Source organism: Neurospora tetraspora, assembly GCF_033439725.1.
Source record: "Neurospora tetraspora strain CBS 560.94 chromosome Unknown B0H65scaffold_2, whole genome shotgun sequence".
NCBI lineage: Eukaryota > Fungi > Ascomycota > Sordariomycetes > Sordariales > Sordariaceae > Neurospora > Neurospora tetraspora.
This window is the reverse complement of record NW_026944384.1, coordinates 5390467-5404953: the sequence shown is the minus strand read 5'-3', so window position 1 is coordinate 5404953 and position 14487 is coordinate 5390467. Positions and strand designations below refer to the sequence as shown.

The 14487-nt window shown below is 47.5% G+C and overlaps 1 protein-coding gene across 1 annotated transcript; it reads left to right on the top strand.

The window, feature by feature from the left end:
- Nucleotides 1–5732: 5732 nt before the first annotated feature.
- B0H65DRAFT_133247 (uncharacterized protein) lies at nucleotides 5733–7057 on the top strand. Its single transcript, XM_062820838.1, has one exon. It carries the CDS (start codon nucleotides 6121–6123, stop codon nucleotides 6781–6783), a length of 663 nt encoding a protein of 220 aa, XP_062685053.1. The 5' UTR covers nucleotides 5733–6120; the 3' UTR covers nucleotides 6784–7057.
- The last annotated feature ends 7430 nt before the right edge of the window (nucleotides 7058–14487 follow it).

The window sequence follows — 14487 nt, the reverse complement described above, 5'->3', positions numbered from 1 at the left end:
GCTGGTCAGTCTGAGCTGAACTCTGCGCTGGCTACTGCGCGCTGACCTCGAAATGGCAAAGTCTGGACTTTCAACCGTTGGCCGTCGAGGAGGCATTGCTCCGTCTTGTCACGTCAAGCGTCAATGTTGGTTTTCGTCCTGCTCCTTCGGGGCCAATTTTTGGGAAAACGAACACGACGGACGGACTTCAGGTTTCGGTTCCCACAAGCAATCAACGACTGTGAGGTGTCAACTCGAGCGAGGTGTCCTTGACAGGAATGGACGTCCAGGTTGCATTCAGGTCACCGGAAGCCACCCCCCTCTTGCCCCGTCAGATCTGGCCGGGTCATTGGGTTCCTTCCACTGCTGGTACCGTCCGACATCGAGTCGCTCCTGCCGCCGCGCCGACTGTTGACGTTTGAACGGGCAGGTACGCCGGGGATAGGGGCAGGAGCAGACGAGAAGGCACTCTGGGTGAGAAGTTGTCCAAGAAAAAGAGGATTCGGCTGTCTGTCCAACCAAAAAGGCGTGAGAAGAGGTGTAAGAGCAACACCGGCAGGTCGACAAGGGTTGTTAGTGCCAAGGAGGGGCTTGCGCTAGCCTTTCTGGGGCAGAGACAAGACTTGGTGTCAAGGTTCTTGCGAATACTACAGTAAAAAATCATCCTCACTTTTGATGGTGGTGTCGATGGAAACTGAAGTGTGGATGGGCACGCAGAGTTGCAGGCCGTGATGTGCCACAGACGCACAGTGAGCGACTCCCCGCCGAGCCAAAGTTTGAGGCTTTCAGCGAAAACTCAAATTCCAACTCCAACTCCAACTCGAGGCGATTTGCTGCGTGGATATGCGTATGGCGGTAGAAATGGAACGCAATGCTACACATCATGATCGACTGTCGGCCGGCGTTTCATTCATGATTTTCACAACCGCGTCCGCAATACTGCGTTGATGTCGGATTTGATATCTCGAAATGCGTGTTTGACTGGGGCTCCCCACGCGGCACTTCCCTTGCCCTGATCGGCAAACTGCACGCCCGGCTCGTGCAGAGGGTTTTCAACGAGTTTTAGAGGCTTGGTTACAATGCAAATGGATAACCTCTTCTTTTACCAAAGTCGCTTTCCTTCTTTCGTCGACGCCCGTGCCTTTTTTCTTCTAGCGCCTTGGCTAAGCTTGGAATTGTCGTCTCTGCACGCGCATTCGCCAAGACACAATGTACCGATTGATCCACCCTATCCACCTCCAAGCCAAGCACCAATAGCAATCTGAGTTTCGTCTGCACGCCAACCCTTATTGACGGTTTTTTGGTGTTTCCAACCTCGTAAGAGCTCGTACAGACACCGCGTGCAGACACCGCGTGCAGACGACGATACTTCCTCTCCGCCCCACCCGACTCCACACCTCTTAAGTATTCTTTTACGTCTGCACTCGCCGGGCGTGCAGTTTGCCGATCAGGGCCTTATTGTCACACCTCCTTTTTTGTACTGTCTCTTGCTTTGGCTGTACGTACTGTGGTAGAAAGGAATTTGTCCAATCGCTCACCATCACTGCGGTGCCAAGATACACAGCAGATGTCATTGTCACCTCTTGGTATCGGTATCATGATTTGACCTCAAAATGTGGTGGTATTCAGTGCAGATCATCGAGGACCGCAATTCATCGCCTATGGGCCCGTTTGGTTCATCCAGCTGTTTTTTAAACGTGCTGATTTGGGGTACAAAGCGGAAAATGCAGCTAGAAAGCCACTGCTTTGTACCAGGCAAAGACGTGGGCTAAAAGACGCGTTGTTGTGACTGGGGTTGTGATTCGTAGTTGGTCAAGGGCATGAAGATAGAAAACAGCAGAATTGGCCAAAATGGGCCCACTAATTCCCTTCTTGGGCCTTCCGAACCGCCTGCCTTAGCGCGATACTTCTTGACGCAGCCAAGCTGGGTTAAACGGGCAAACTGAACCCCAACTTCCTGCATGAATCAACTTGCTGATTTGCAGGGGTCGATTTCACATACAAAAGAAAAAACAGCTGGATGAACCAAACGGGCCCTATGTCTGGAGACAAATTGATGATGTTATCAAGGAGGCCAGTGACTGGACATATCACGACCGAGTGTTAGACGCCAGGGCCAAGATTGGATACCCGACAGAATAAACCAAGATACGGATATGATACGCATCCAGGGCTTCATACACAGCCCCGGAACAGCCGCATTCCCAATCCCATGGTTTGGCCCTTCTCCAGCTTGTAGCTGAGGTCTGTCTGCACTGTAGTGGTGTTGGGGGTAGGTGACGAGATCTAGCCCGCGTTCTGGGAAATCATCCGGTCAAACTCCGCGCCTCGCTCCGGATGTCCTCGTTGAAGTGTGGTTAGGGCAAAGCAGTCCCTTGTACACAAGCTCTGTAAGCGAGGTTGCCCAATGACTGGGGAATTTGCCTTACTATCAGTTTGTATTTCCAACGGCCACTATTCACAATAGTGCACATTAGTCCCAATCCTTTTTCATAGTGACTGCACGTGGAAATGGAGAAATGTACTCACAAACGTTGTGTATGCATGGGCATGGTGTCTCGAAGTTGTGTGTATCTCGAGCGTACATAGTATACATAGTATCACTTTCAGTATAGGGCAGGATTCGCCTAGGTGGACGTACTCAACCGACCCCATTGGGTAATTTAGAGATGCCGATCACCCTGGTATCAAGCGAACCCAAGCGCCGATCCCTACTTGACGCCAGTGAGGCTGCAATTTGCGAATCCCCGCCTTGGTCTGTTTTCGAGAAAGCCTTGATTCAACCGTCTTGAAAAGACCTCGGGGATCTAGTGTCAACGTTCGTTAGCCAGGCTGAAAAGCTCGCTGACAAAACAGAGGGTATGGTCATCGCCTTGTAGATCTAGCAAGATGACGAAACGCGGACTTTCCAACAGCCGTCATAGTCAAGAAAATCAGGGTACCTGACCTTTCAAGCTCGATGCTGCCGGGTGTGAAGACAGGGGGACACAGTCGCCAGGGGCTGAGGTTGTGCTGCAGCCTTCCCTTCCTCCCTCCGCCTTATAAGACTGATGCGAAAATGACAGGGACCTCTGACCGTATCTGGTCAACCGAGGCGAACCGGCAGCTGGCGCGACTGAGGTGAAGGTCGAAGAGGTGCCCGAGGTGCCCTCTGGTGCAGGCCATCACAGCGGGATGGGTTCCGGATACTTCCCAAGCGTCTCCATCACGATATCTTAAATTATAAGGTAGCACCTGGGGTGCGGTTCAGGCGGTGCAGGCGCCTGAGCCTCGATAAAGGTCGGCTATCTTGGTCGCTTAGCCCGGCAAATCTGCGCGTTTCAGTGACAAATTGAATTCGTGAAGTCCCGTATGTCGAGGCTGCGCTTTTCATCCTGTCCCAATCCGAGGCCCGGGGAGTGCTGTGATGGCAAAAGAGTCGGAAGTCCAAGGCAAGAGCAGGAGTCGATGGTTGATAGATCTAAACTCGACGCTCTTGCCGCCGGCTGATACTGACCCGGACCTAAGTACTGTACCTGCAACAGGTGAGCTACTCGAGCAAGCAAATAGAAGAAAATCTCGACAAAGCTCGGAGACTGTTCGTGCCTGCCTCTTTCGTCATTCACATTGGCCTACTGGGCGAGAATTGGAAGTTGCATTCATCTCATGACCATCTAATATGGCGTTGAAGTGGCAGTTGCCCGCGCGTACGCTACCCGTAGAGGTACCTGAAAAAACGGATACCCCGTCATGCCCCACTTATAGATTTCCGAGTGCGTGCATGTTGCACTGTGCCGGCTTTTGAACTTGGCAAAGCTGCTGGCAGCTGTCGTTAACCTCATGCCTGACCGCCGGGACCACTGGCGCAAGTTAATTTATTGAATTCAGTGCGCGTGGGGGTACAAATATCGCGAGAATGACCCCGCCGCAATCTAGCAACGGGTGAGCCTCCGGGCTTCAGCTGCGCTTGGCATGCCGTTCCGGAAGGCATCCGGGGATCCACAGTCCACCACTCCACTCGATGCGGACGAGAAGGAACGACTTCGATTCGTAGTTCGCATTTCGGAAGGACTGGGCCATGCAACTCCTGGCAGGTATCGATTATGCAGAAGACAAAAACTCAGTCATGTACCTTCTCGCAAGCACTTCCTTCTCGGAGACTTTTTTTGCGAATTAACCCACTTTGCAATCTTTCCACTCCGACTTCCATTCTCAACCTGGAAGTCTCGACCCTTCCATTGGAAACTGGATTCTGGTGAAATCACGATTATGACATCCATGAGAGTTTTTACGATGGGAATTTTCAGAGATTGTCAACCTCGGATGTTGATTACCACTCCTCTCTTGGCGTTCAACTTCACAAACCCTTGATCCAAGCTTCAGAATATCAGACAAGAGTCAACACAGCAGCAAACACGGTGCTTCAAGTTCGTCAAAGCCAAGCGTGCAAACAATCATCCCAACAGCACTGCAGCAGTCTGTCATACTTCTTATCATCACTGTCGCACCGCTTCCTTATCAGGCTCTACCAGGCTCTACAAATTGGACTACTTAACAGGCCTCCACGGCGCAACATCTTACCGCTACCTCAACTGCCTATCTGCTAGTAAGAGCATGGGTATCATAGTATTCCCAGAGTTTCCACCGCACTTCTCACTCGACGTCACAGGCTCACGACATACAATCACATATCAAGTCTAGGCCCGGCTCAAAGGAGACATGGATCGCTTCAGCCTTCCGTTTCAGGATGGAATTTAGGAGGATGACTTGTCAGTTCTCACACACAGCGCTGTGAGTGTCGGTGTCAGTTATCCCGTTGCTGTCAACATGTCAGTGTCACTGTCAGTGTCAGCGTCCCGCGGTGTCTCAACAACGGCGCCCTGCCCGCGCGGGCTGCTGGTAACACGGCACTACCGTTCGGTACCGCTGTCTGAGGAGAAACCGATCCTGCAGTCTCGCACACAGATCTGGATGGACTGGAACATCCCATCCCTTAAGGGTGATACCCTCGTCGAGATGCTCTCCCAGCTCTTGTCTTCTGCATAATCGATACCCTGAGGTATTGCAACGCCTCGTTCGAAAAAGGTAAAAGCACCCGACGGGAAATCATACAGCCTCTTCTCGCTCTCGTTCTCGCTCCTAGGGCTGGGCTGTACATCCAAACTTAACGCCTATCAACCCTACGCCCTCCGGTTAACTGTCAAGGCTGTTCGAAATGCAGTACTGGGATAACAGGGCGTCCTATCCCCAGCCTACGATCTTGCTACTGTGTACACAGTCCCCGGCCTTTTGGCTCCGCCAGTGCCCAATGTCCCCAGACTTAAAATGCAGCTTGATCCTGGTTGTATCTCTGGTCCTCAGGCTATTTACTCTCAACGCAGCATAGCGCCATCTGGTCATCCGGGTACGTAGCACGTACGTGGTCGCCCCCAACCTATAGAACCTCAAGCCTGCAGCGATAGGTCGTGCATGGCGCCCCGGCCTTTTCCATCGATCCGCTGCAGTGGTTCACCCGTGCCCTGCCATCGCCGGCTATTTCCCAGCAAATCGCAACTCTTGCCTTTTCACGCTTGTTTGCTTCCGTTGGTACGGTGACGGACGCCCGACCAACTGGCCCCCAACCGGCACCTGGCAGGCTGGAGCACTCTGAGGCCACGGTAGACGCCGGCCCGGCGCCTGACAATTAACCTTGCGGACCGGTGGCCTTCCAACGGCACATCAAGGCACGACGACATGTACGACGATACAATGGCTCGAAAATTCAAGGTTGAGGTTTGGCCAAACCTCCCTCATGACCTCATATGGAACCTCAACTGCTGCTGTCCAGATGAGGACAATAATAAACATCTTTCCCTGGCTAGGTCTACCGCCATTTCTATTTCAACTCATCCACCAATTACGTATTGCGGACGTTAGTACTGCTACAGTTATCAAAACTATTGTTGTCAATCGCTGCCCAAACGGCCGGAAGCTGCTTGTTCCGTGTCTGGGGAGCAACGCCTTCATTTGAGTCGGACGAACTTCTTCCCTAGCGTATCGGTCCGTGACTGGAGCCAAGAGCATCACCCGTACCACCACCGGGGAAGCAAATTGATCACCCCCTGGCTTGGCAAACTTGCAAAAACTGTAACTTCGTCCCCTAGCAGCGAGCAGACGGCCTCCATGAGCCCCTTCAGACCCCCTTTCCTACAAACAATACCTCGTCAATCACGAGACCACAAGCCAAGTTACAGAGTGGTCAATACCCCGGACCAACCCTTCAAGCCCACTACCCATTTCAAGCATAGGCTGCTTCTCGCTTCTTGCTTCCGACCCTTGTCGTCATTCAAGCCCTGTCGATTCTCGATCTGGTTGATGGGCGATCCCGCCTTTCCCAGCTTGGGGTTAATCCGCTCCCACTTCACAGGCAACCAAAAGAAACAACAAGAAAAGACACGGAGGAACGTCCGGTTCGTGATGATTCATTGTAGTCACTCAGGGCTATGCTCCGGTGCCCTGTCCCAGCTTGCAATCATTCAGACGTGGCCAGGTTATCTTATTATCTTTCCAGGCAGTCTACATCAGTCTTGTTGCGTCCTACACAGTAACAAAGACTGTTATCAAAAGAACCATGAAGTCGGTACAGATGACACGGAGAATCACGCCTACTTTGAGCCCTCTGTTTTATTACAACGAAAGATAGGCACCGAGTCATCATCACTACCCTTTCGTGGCCTCCGAAGGGTCCTTCCGGCCCGGTTACACAGCGCATCCGGCACGGGACGGCGCATCGAAGGGACCACGATTCACCAGGGCACCGGATCTCCGTCCACACAATACCGCTAGGCCAAAATGCAATTGGGTTTGCTGGACGAACCCGGCATCCTACACTGCTGATTCACAGTAACTGCCTCCATCGTTTGATTTTCAACTGGGGTTTTGTCAATATATGAGCGATGCCCAGAACTTTCTATCGCAGACAGTGATAGCTGGGCTTCCTGTCCGAGCTCTCTGGAGGCTGGTCACACAACACGACGTGTAAGGGTATGAGCTTACACAATTACCCCATCTCCCCATGTAGAGGGGTTGTGCTGGTACCTATGATATGAAGCAGCAATCACGGACTTGGGAGCACCCGCTGCAAAACCCATTGAACGGCCGTGTGGCAGACCAACGTCTCCATTCAACATGCCATTCAGAGCCTTTGAAGCCGTTTCCACCTCCCGCATCTTGGCTGACGGGGAAGATCGTCCACCTTTCTTATTCTCAACACAGGCCAGTGGACTAGACAACTCTGAAAGCAACGGCCGGTAGCACACGCTCCACTAAGGAACCAGAAGTCTAATTGTCGATCTGGGGTCTAGAAAACGTTGATGACGTGAGAGTCATTGGCATGTGGATTCTACACGTGCGTTTCCTGGCTGAGGTCGTTTTGTGCAGTGTCAGTCCTCATTCACGTACAGAGACGCACCGTTTGCTACAGGACGACCAGCTCACCAGCAAAGCTTGCCAAGTTCAGTACCGCATCCGTTTAAACACTGTCTTGTCGGTTTCAAGCGGCCTTTGTGTTGACTACTCTAACGGGAGAGGTGGTGATTGCTTTTAAGCCGACCGAGTACGAAGCAGTCTTGCTAAGCATTGCCTGTTCCCCACTAGTTCAACTGGTCACTGATAGCTGTCAGTCGTCTCACAATATTCAACATAATCCTTCACATTTGACAGATGAGCTGATGGGATCGCTTCTCTGTAGCAAATCACATCAGTCACTCAGATCGGGAATCGTCGATGGGGAGAGCCATCCTCCTGATCTGGAGATCGAGACCGATCTACCTACTGCCGCGCATATCAGTTATCATTTCCCGGCCAGGATTTACTATCCTCTCCCGGCAGCCCGGATGTTTGCGAAGGTTCGTTGCAACAATTCATGCAAAGTGTTGAATTATCGGCCGGCCTAGCATCGTCAGAAGGGAATAGTCAAACTCTCCTTTCCGGATCCATGCATAAAACTAATGTTACAGTATCTCTAAATCACATAGTCGCCAAAAATGCCCGTTTCTGTCACTATTTGCCCAGCTTCCTGGAAGATTTATCAACCTTTCACTCCCATGATTTGTCCGTATACGTGCACCTCCCCCACGAGAAAGGTGGCTTGCTTGGGCAGGATCCTACGCTCCATTGCATCAAATCGCATCACATCGGGCCAAGCCAGACTAGCTTCAGCGCTAACTGAGAGTGCAGCAGATCATTGTATGTACTGACAAGCTGCTCCCAGTTCTGAATGGATTTCCCCAAGGGCATGGGACGGGGACATCACGAGACAAGGGACGACGGGAGAGGGCCGCTCCATGATCGCGGAGCCGGAAATGCGTGCCTATACTCGGCAATTTCTACTGGTGGACGGTGTGAGTGTGGATCGAATATCATGACAGCACCAATGGTGTTATTACAAGCTGGGCATGGCATTACGTACGGAGTGCATGTCGCCCTCGGTTTTCGCAATCAACCTCAGCTCCTTTGGTGCAGGAACCAACTAGTTCGAGAGCTCCAATGACGCCGATGTAGGTCGGAATGGTGACGAACTGGGCAAGACCCGGAGCGAAGCCAAAATTGTGAGCGAGGAAGGGGTTGAGGCTCTCTCCTTCACGGCGCCTAGTGCGGCCTTCAAAGCGTTTCGTATCGCAACCAACCGGCGGAAGGATCACAATCGCTCTACGATAACGACTTTGATTCCAACAGACTAACCTGACTATTGACTATGTCGACATATCGTTCCGAATCACACGTCGGCAGGCCGCAATGACGAGGCCGTCGGATCTTGGTTGGGGGACGTCTGCAAGATCCAATTGTGACGGGAATTCCGCATCCACGACAATTGTACAAATCGCAACTCTGTGTCTGGATATTCGGAAGAATTACCAGCGGAATACGAGCAAGCTGAGCGAGTTCAACAAAACCATCAGGCATCTGACCCAAAAGGAGGATATTCACAGTCAATCCCCCCAGCCATTAATGCCATGCAAAATGGCGGCAACGAAAATCACGAATGGTAGCGACCGGTTGGTTACATGGCATCATTGACAGCGGTTTACACCCTCGCCTGCATAAGTGCTGTTACCCAAAAATTTTTCTCCATTCATGAGGCCTGATCACGAATCTGGCAAGCTGCCTTATGTGGGGGTAAGAAAGGAGGCACGGGTACTGTTGTATGACTGCGCCTTGCAGCCTCCGTCACGTCAAGTTATCCATCTGTACGCACCCGTCTCTATTGTCCTGTTTTGGGAAGAGAGCGGCTATAGAGATCGATTTGGCTTGGTGCTCGCTCACATGAGAGATCACATTACTTGCACGGTAGTGCGGTGCGCTGTTGTACACGGATGACAAGTTGGACACGACAGCTCGTTACACTACCTTCGAGCGTTCCAAGATGATGTTGAAAGACGAACGCAAAGAGTCTTGCATGCATCTATCTCAACAAAAGATACGGCATTGTATATGGGACGCCGCCACTGTCAATGGATGGTTGGGGCTGAGCAGCTCTGTACCTGCATTTCGACGCCAATGGCCTTCCTACCAGCCTCGCGTGACCTTTGAAGGCTGGTTGGCTGGGTCTATAATCTCTCTTCCTGTGGGTGCAGTTTTCCATCTCGCCGCCGTAACCGCGAGAACAAAACTCTAGCCGACCTAGCTGAAAATCTGGGCCTGGACCGGTGCCGACTTTGTCGGTCATTCTCGTGTTGATAGCGATATTGTCACTCGCCATTATCTCTACGGTAGTGACGGAAGTCACATCAACCAGTAGCAAATGAGAAACTGAAAAGGGTTCACATATTTTGCGTCTTCAAAATCAGTTTCCAGCCTCTCAAATCGTCTGCTTCGGATAGGCAGCAAGAAGGAGACCCTCTTCCTAGCGCGGATTCGTTGCTCGTCGGTTGTGGGACTGGACCCCTTTCTTGCGACCTATTGCCTCAATTGAACGACGGGCGCGCGGCTGACCAGCCACTGATTGATCTGTAACTCAAAAAGGGGCCTGGCATCCGGAAATCGTATCGATCTATCAAGATAATATGCGAAGTGGGGGAAGATCTGTGTGATAATTTGGAGGCCAAGACTCCAGTTAATGCGCGCGGTCAGTCTCCCAAACGGATAGTTGCAGGTTTACTGTTAGCTGGGGCGATCTTGGGATGGAAGATGACGGCAAAGGTCAGGAATAATCTAAAGAAGAAGTCATCAGTGGTTGACATGAAGAAGAGCTCAGGAAAGACAGAGTGACCGTCATTTCATGCTCATTTCACAATCATCCTCCTCCCCAGTCCCAATTCATCAACCATCACCAAGTTTCACCGGAGGAAACAACAGACGGAAAGTGACCGATATGAACCTGTCAGGAAAACGTCGATGATTCTTCGAGTGAGGCTTTATCGTTGAAACAAGATTTCCTATCCTTCTGTCTCTCCACCTCCCGACATTAGCGGGCTTGTCCACATACTTCTTGTTTCTTTTTCCCTCTTCGTTTCTTTTCCCATATCCATCAGATCCATACAATACAATACCCACAACCACGACAAATTCCCACTCCCATAATACTACAATCTGGATCTAGAAGTAAGTCGTATCGCCAGTGGCGATACCCGTCCGTCCTCGTCCCGTGCCGCTGTTCATCTCATCCCATCCGACCATCCACTCTGCGTCCGCTCCGCTCGGCTTGGCGACAACCCTCCTAAACCCTAGTCCCGCTGAAATGTTCCGAATCCCCTCTCTTTCACGCGGCCAAATATTCCCCAAAATAGGAAGTGGATGACCGAAAGCCAAGTGGCGACCGGCCAATGTGGGAGATAAGATGAAAGAAGCAACAAAAGACAGGAAACGGACAGGGACAGTGGTCACGCTTGACCGGGTATTCGGATGACGAGATCTGGCTATTTTCGGGAACGTCGAAGCCACCATTCCCAGATTGGCGTCTCATTCGCTTGCGTAGGATCTTTCATTCACAATATCCTGTCCTGAAAGGGATGTGGTTGAACGACCTTTGACTGCTTTGGGCAACTTGTCTTTTGCGTCCATTTCCCGCTTGCCCCAGGAGGCGTGATACTAATGCATAAAATTGGTGATGAATGACAGTATCTCGGGAATAGGAAAGTCGGATCCAGCACGAATCAGTAACCTTTTCGCCTGTTTTCCCAGTCCAGCTGCTGTGACATCGCCTCGGGATGGCATGGGATTCGAGGGCTAGGACGAGAACCTGACTGGGAGTTGGTAGCAGGACGTACGTAGGTGAGTTTCCTAGGCGACTCGAATTAGCAGGTGGGCTTCACTGACGCAAGAGACATACTGTGAGATCACGAACAACAACGAGAGCAAGCGTGTGTATACGATTGATTGAGTGTGCTATCGAGGAGAGAGGAGGAGAAAGATTAGCGAGAAGTTTGGAGGGTTAGAAAAGGTGGTGGCTAAGGTACGGTGGGTACGGCATAGAGTGCCTGCCGCGTACGGGACCTACCAATACACCCCTATAGACCGAAAGACCGCTATTTACGAAAAAATCTTGGTCCCTCTTATTTATTTACTATTTATATGATGATATTTCTTCTTAGTATTGATTAAGCCCAAGGTACTTTTTTTTGTACTACACTAACTAATTTTATGAACTTTGCATGATTATTTAGTTTGAGTAGCTTCGTAAGGTTATTAACTGGCATTTCCTTACCCGGTAAATGTTCAATGGTGAATACCTTCCTATTTACTTCTTGAATTAATTATTTGTATCGAATGTCGATATATCTATTCCTAGCGGGCATATTGGAGTTTAAGACCCAGTCCTTAGCATTAGAGCTATTTATATATAGAATTTTATTGACCTTATCAAAGCTTAAATTCATATTCAAATTATTAAGTATGCCGCTAACCTAATTTAAGGCTTTCATAGTAGGCATTAGATTAGTGAATTCTACTTCCATCGTACGTATAGTAATAAGATTCTATTTTTTCGACTTCTAGAGGATAGGGCCGTATATAAAGAATATAATATAATTAACTATACTCTTCTTAGATGGAATATTATTTATAAAGGAAGTATTTATATAAGTATAGAATAAAGGGGCTATTATCGGCGAAAATGTATTTCCTGAAATAATACTTAAATTTATATATTTAGAAAGGTATCGCCAAAGGTATTTCATAATATAGAAGTATTTGTCGATTAGATTCTTATTTGCTTTAGAGAGTTTACTAACGGTATAGGAAATATTTGGCCTTATATCCGTTAATATTTAATTTAGGGAATTTATTTTTTTAGGGTAGGATTTAGTTTCTTTAACGGATACTTCGATACCCCTATGTACTTTATAGTCCGGTAGCTATAGTATTTTAACGCCGTAGAATTTAATATTATTAAATTTAGCGATGATTGAGCGAATATAGCGCTCTTATAAAATAAAGACGGTTCGGGTTTATCGATTTCTAACGATATCGTAACTTAGAAAGATATAAACTTCTTTTAATTTTTTAAGTTTAAAATAATTAGCTAATTACTCTTTAATTTTATTAACGATATTAATAGTTAGTACGGTAATAAGAAGGTTATTAACGTAGAAGATTAGTATGGCGTTTAGTTTCTTATTTATGAGAAGATAAGAATCTGTGCAAATGGGCTGGAAATTAGTTTCTTTGAAAATTGGAAGGAGGGTTTGAAATTAGCAAGGTAGGGAATTCTTAAAACTATATAAAGCCCTTAAGAGAAGATAAACAACGTTTTTTTAAGGGTATTACCGTTATTTAGTAGCCTTTCAAGGGCTGTTAGTTATTCGACGTAATATTTGGTATTATTAGAAATAGGTATATTAAGGAAAGCGGTATCGAAGTCGAATTAGTAGTATTCGTAGTTGTTTATTATTATAATAATTAGGAAAAGACGAATATTAATAGAGTATATTACTGCCGCGTAGATATTTTGCACGGCCCAATTGCCTTCTTTGTAATTATTATAAATTACCTATTTTACTTTGGCTATCCAATCTTTAGTATCGATATTAAATTTCTCGTCGTAAATCTATTTGTAATGGGTCTGCGAGAGTATTGTACAGCGAGCAGTCGTGTAAGGTTGAAATGCTATATTTGACAGAGAGGAAAAGGACTGCTCCAGAAGGGAGCAGTCGAAAGAAGGTTTTGTGCAACTAGAGCCAAGACCGCACGGGCTAGGCAAACATATAAGTCTGGCGAACCAGAGGGCTCGCATTGGCCTTAGCGCCATGCAACAACCCCTAGCTCGGCTTGGCACGCTTGGCAACAGCTAAGTATATTAATCGGGCGCTAGCCTCATGATACTATTTGCTGAGGAGGATATCTATATTAGTAATTTTGGGTACGAGAATATAAATTTATCGATCCTCTAAGGCTTTGACTTGCTTTTTTATAATTGGGAGTTAATATATTTTGAAATTAGCTTGCTTACATATAATATAGTAATTTTTAAGTATAAACCACTATATTTTACTACAGCTAAATATAGTATATTATATTTGACTTTTATAGTAATAAGGTAGTATACGTAAGTACGTTTAACAAAACGACCCTCTACTATATTGTAAAAGTTATTAGGTAGCGTAACCGATTCTTAAACGATATTATCCTAATTATCCTTAATTCTTTGAACATTATATTTATAACCCAGTAATTTAACGTTAACTCTACGAAGTTTAGTACTTGGAAATTAGAACGGTATAATTATAGGTTCTAAAGATTATATTATAGGCTCTGATATTTAAGTCGGAGGTTTTCGGAATTAAATCGGAAGCTATAGGTATTGAGCCGGAGGCTGAGGTTATTAAATTATAAATTATCATAACAGTTATAATTGTAACTTACTAATTTGTATTATTAAAAATAGGGTATATTATCACGTACGAGTAAGATTCAGTATACCTATAGGAGGTAGTCGTACGGCCAATACGGGGTTTTATAATATATTAGGTAAAGGAATATTTAGCATAATATATACTAGTAGTTCGTTATTTTCATTAAAAAAATTATAACGATTATAGGGTTTAGGATTTTCTTTATTAAGATCCTCTAAATTTACGAGTTCCTCGTTATATTTATTTCCTTCTTTATCTTTATTTTCAATCGAGGGTATAATGCTTATCTATTATTAAAGCAGGTCTAGGGATGAAGGAGGATATTGAGGCTCAAGGTCTAGAAATTATTATTAATTCGAGGGTTCTAGAATTATTGTTAGGGAAGTTAGAGCTTATTAATATAGGGAAATTAGAGGTATTGGTAACGTTATTAGGAGAATTGGAGGGTTTTAGGGAATTAGAATAGTCGAGAGTATTAGAGCGGTCGAGGTTACTAGAGTAGTCGAAAGTGCCGTGTGACGAACGGCAGACTTGATCTGCCTAAGTGGGATAGCTGAAGGTAAAGACTATCAAGTGCAGTTCGGTGAAGCCAAAGGGTTCACAACAAGTATTGTTATACGTGTCTCTGGTGACGATGGTCTATTGACTACTGTCGAACTATCTGACAATCTGAGTTCTCCAGTCGTCCTCTTATACTCTC

Bases quoted from the DNA above. Each gene is read 5' to 3' on its own strand.
- B0H65DRAFT_133247 (XM_062820838.1), top strand. From the start codon at position 6,121: ATGAGCCCCTTCAGACCCCCTTTCCTACAAACAATACCTCGTCAATCA.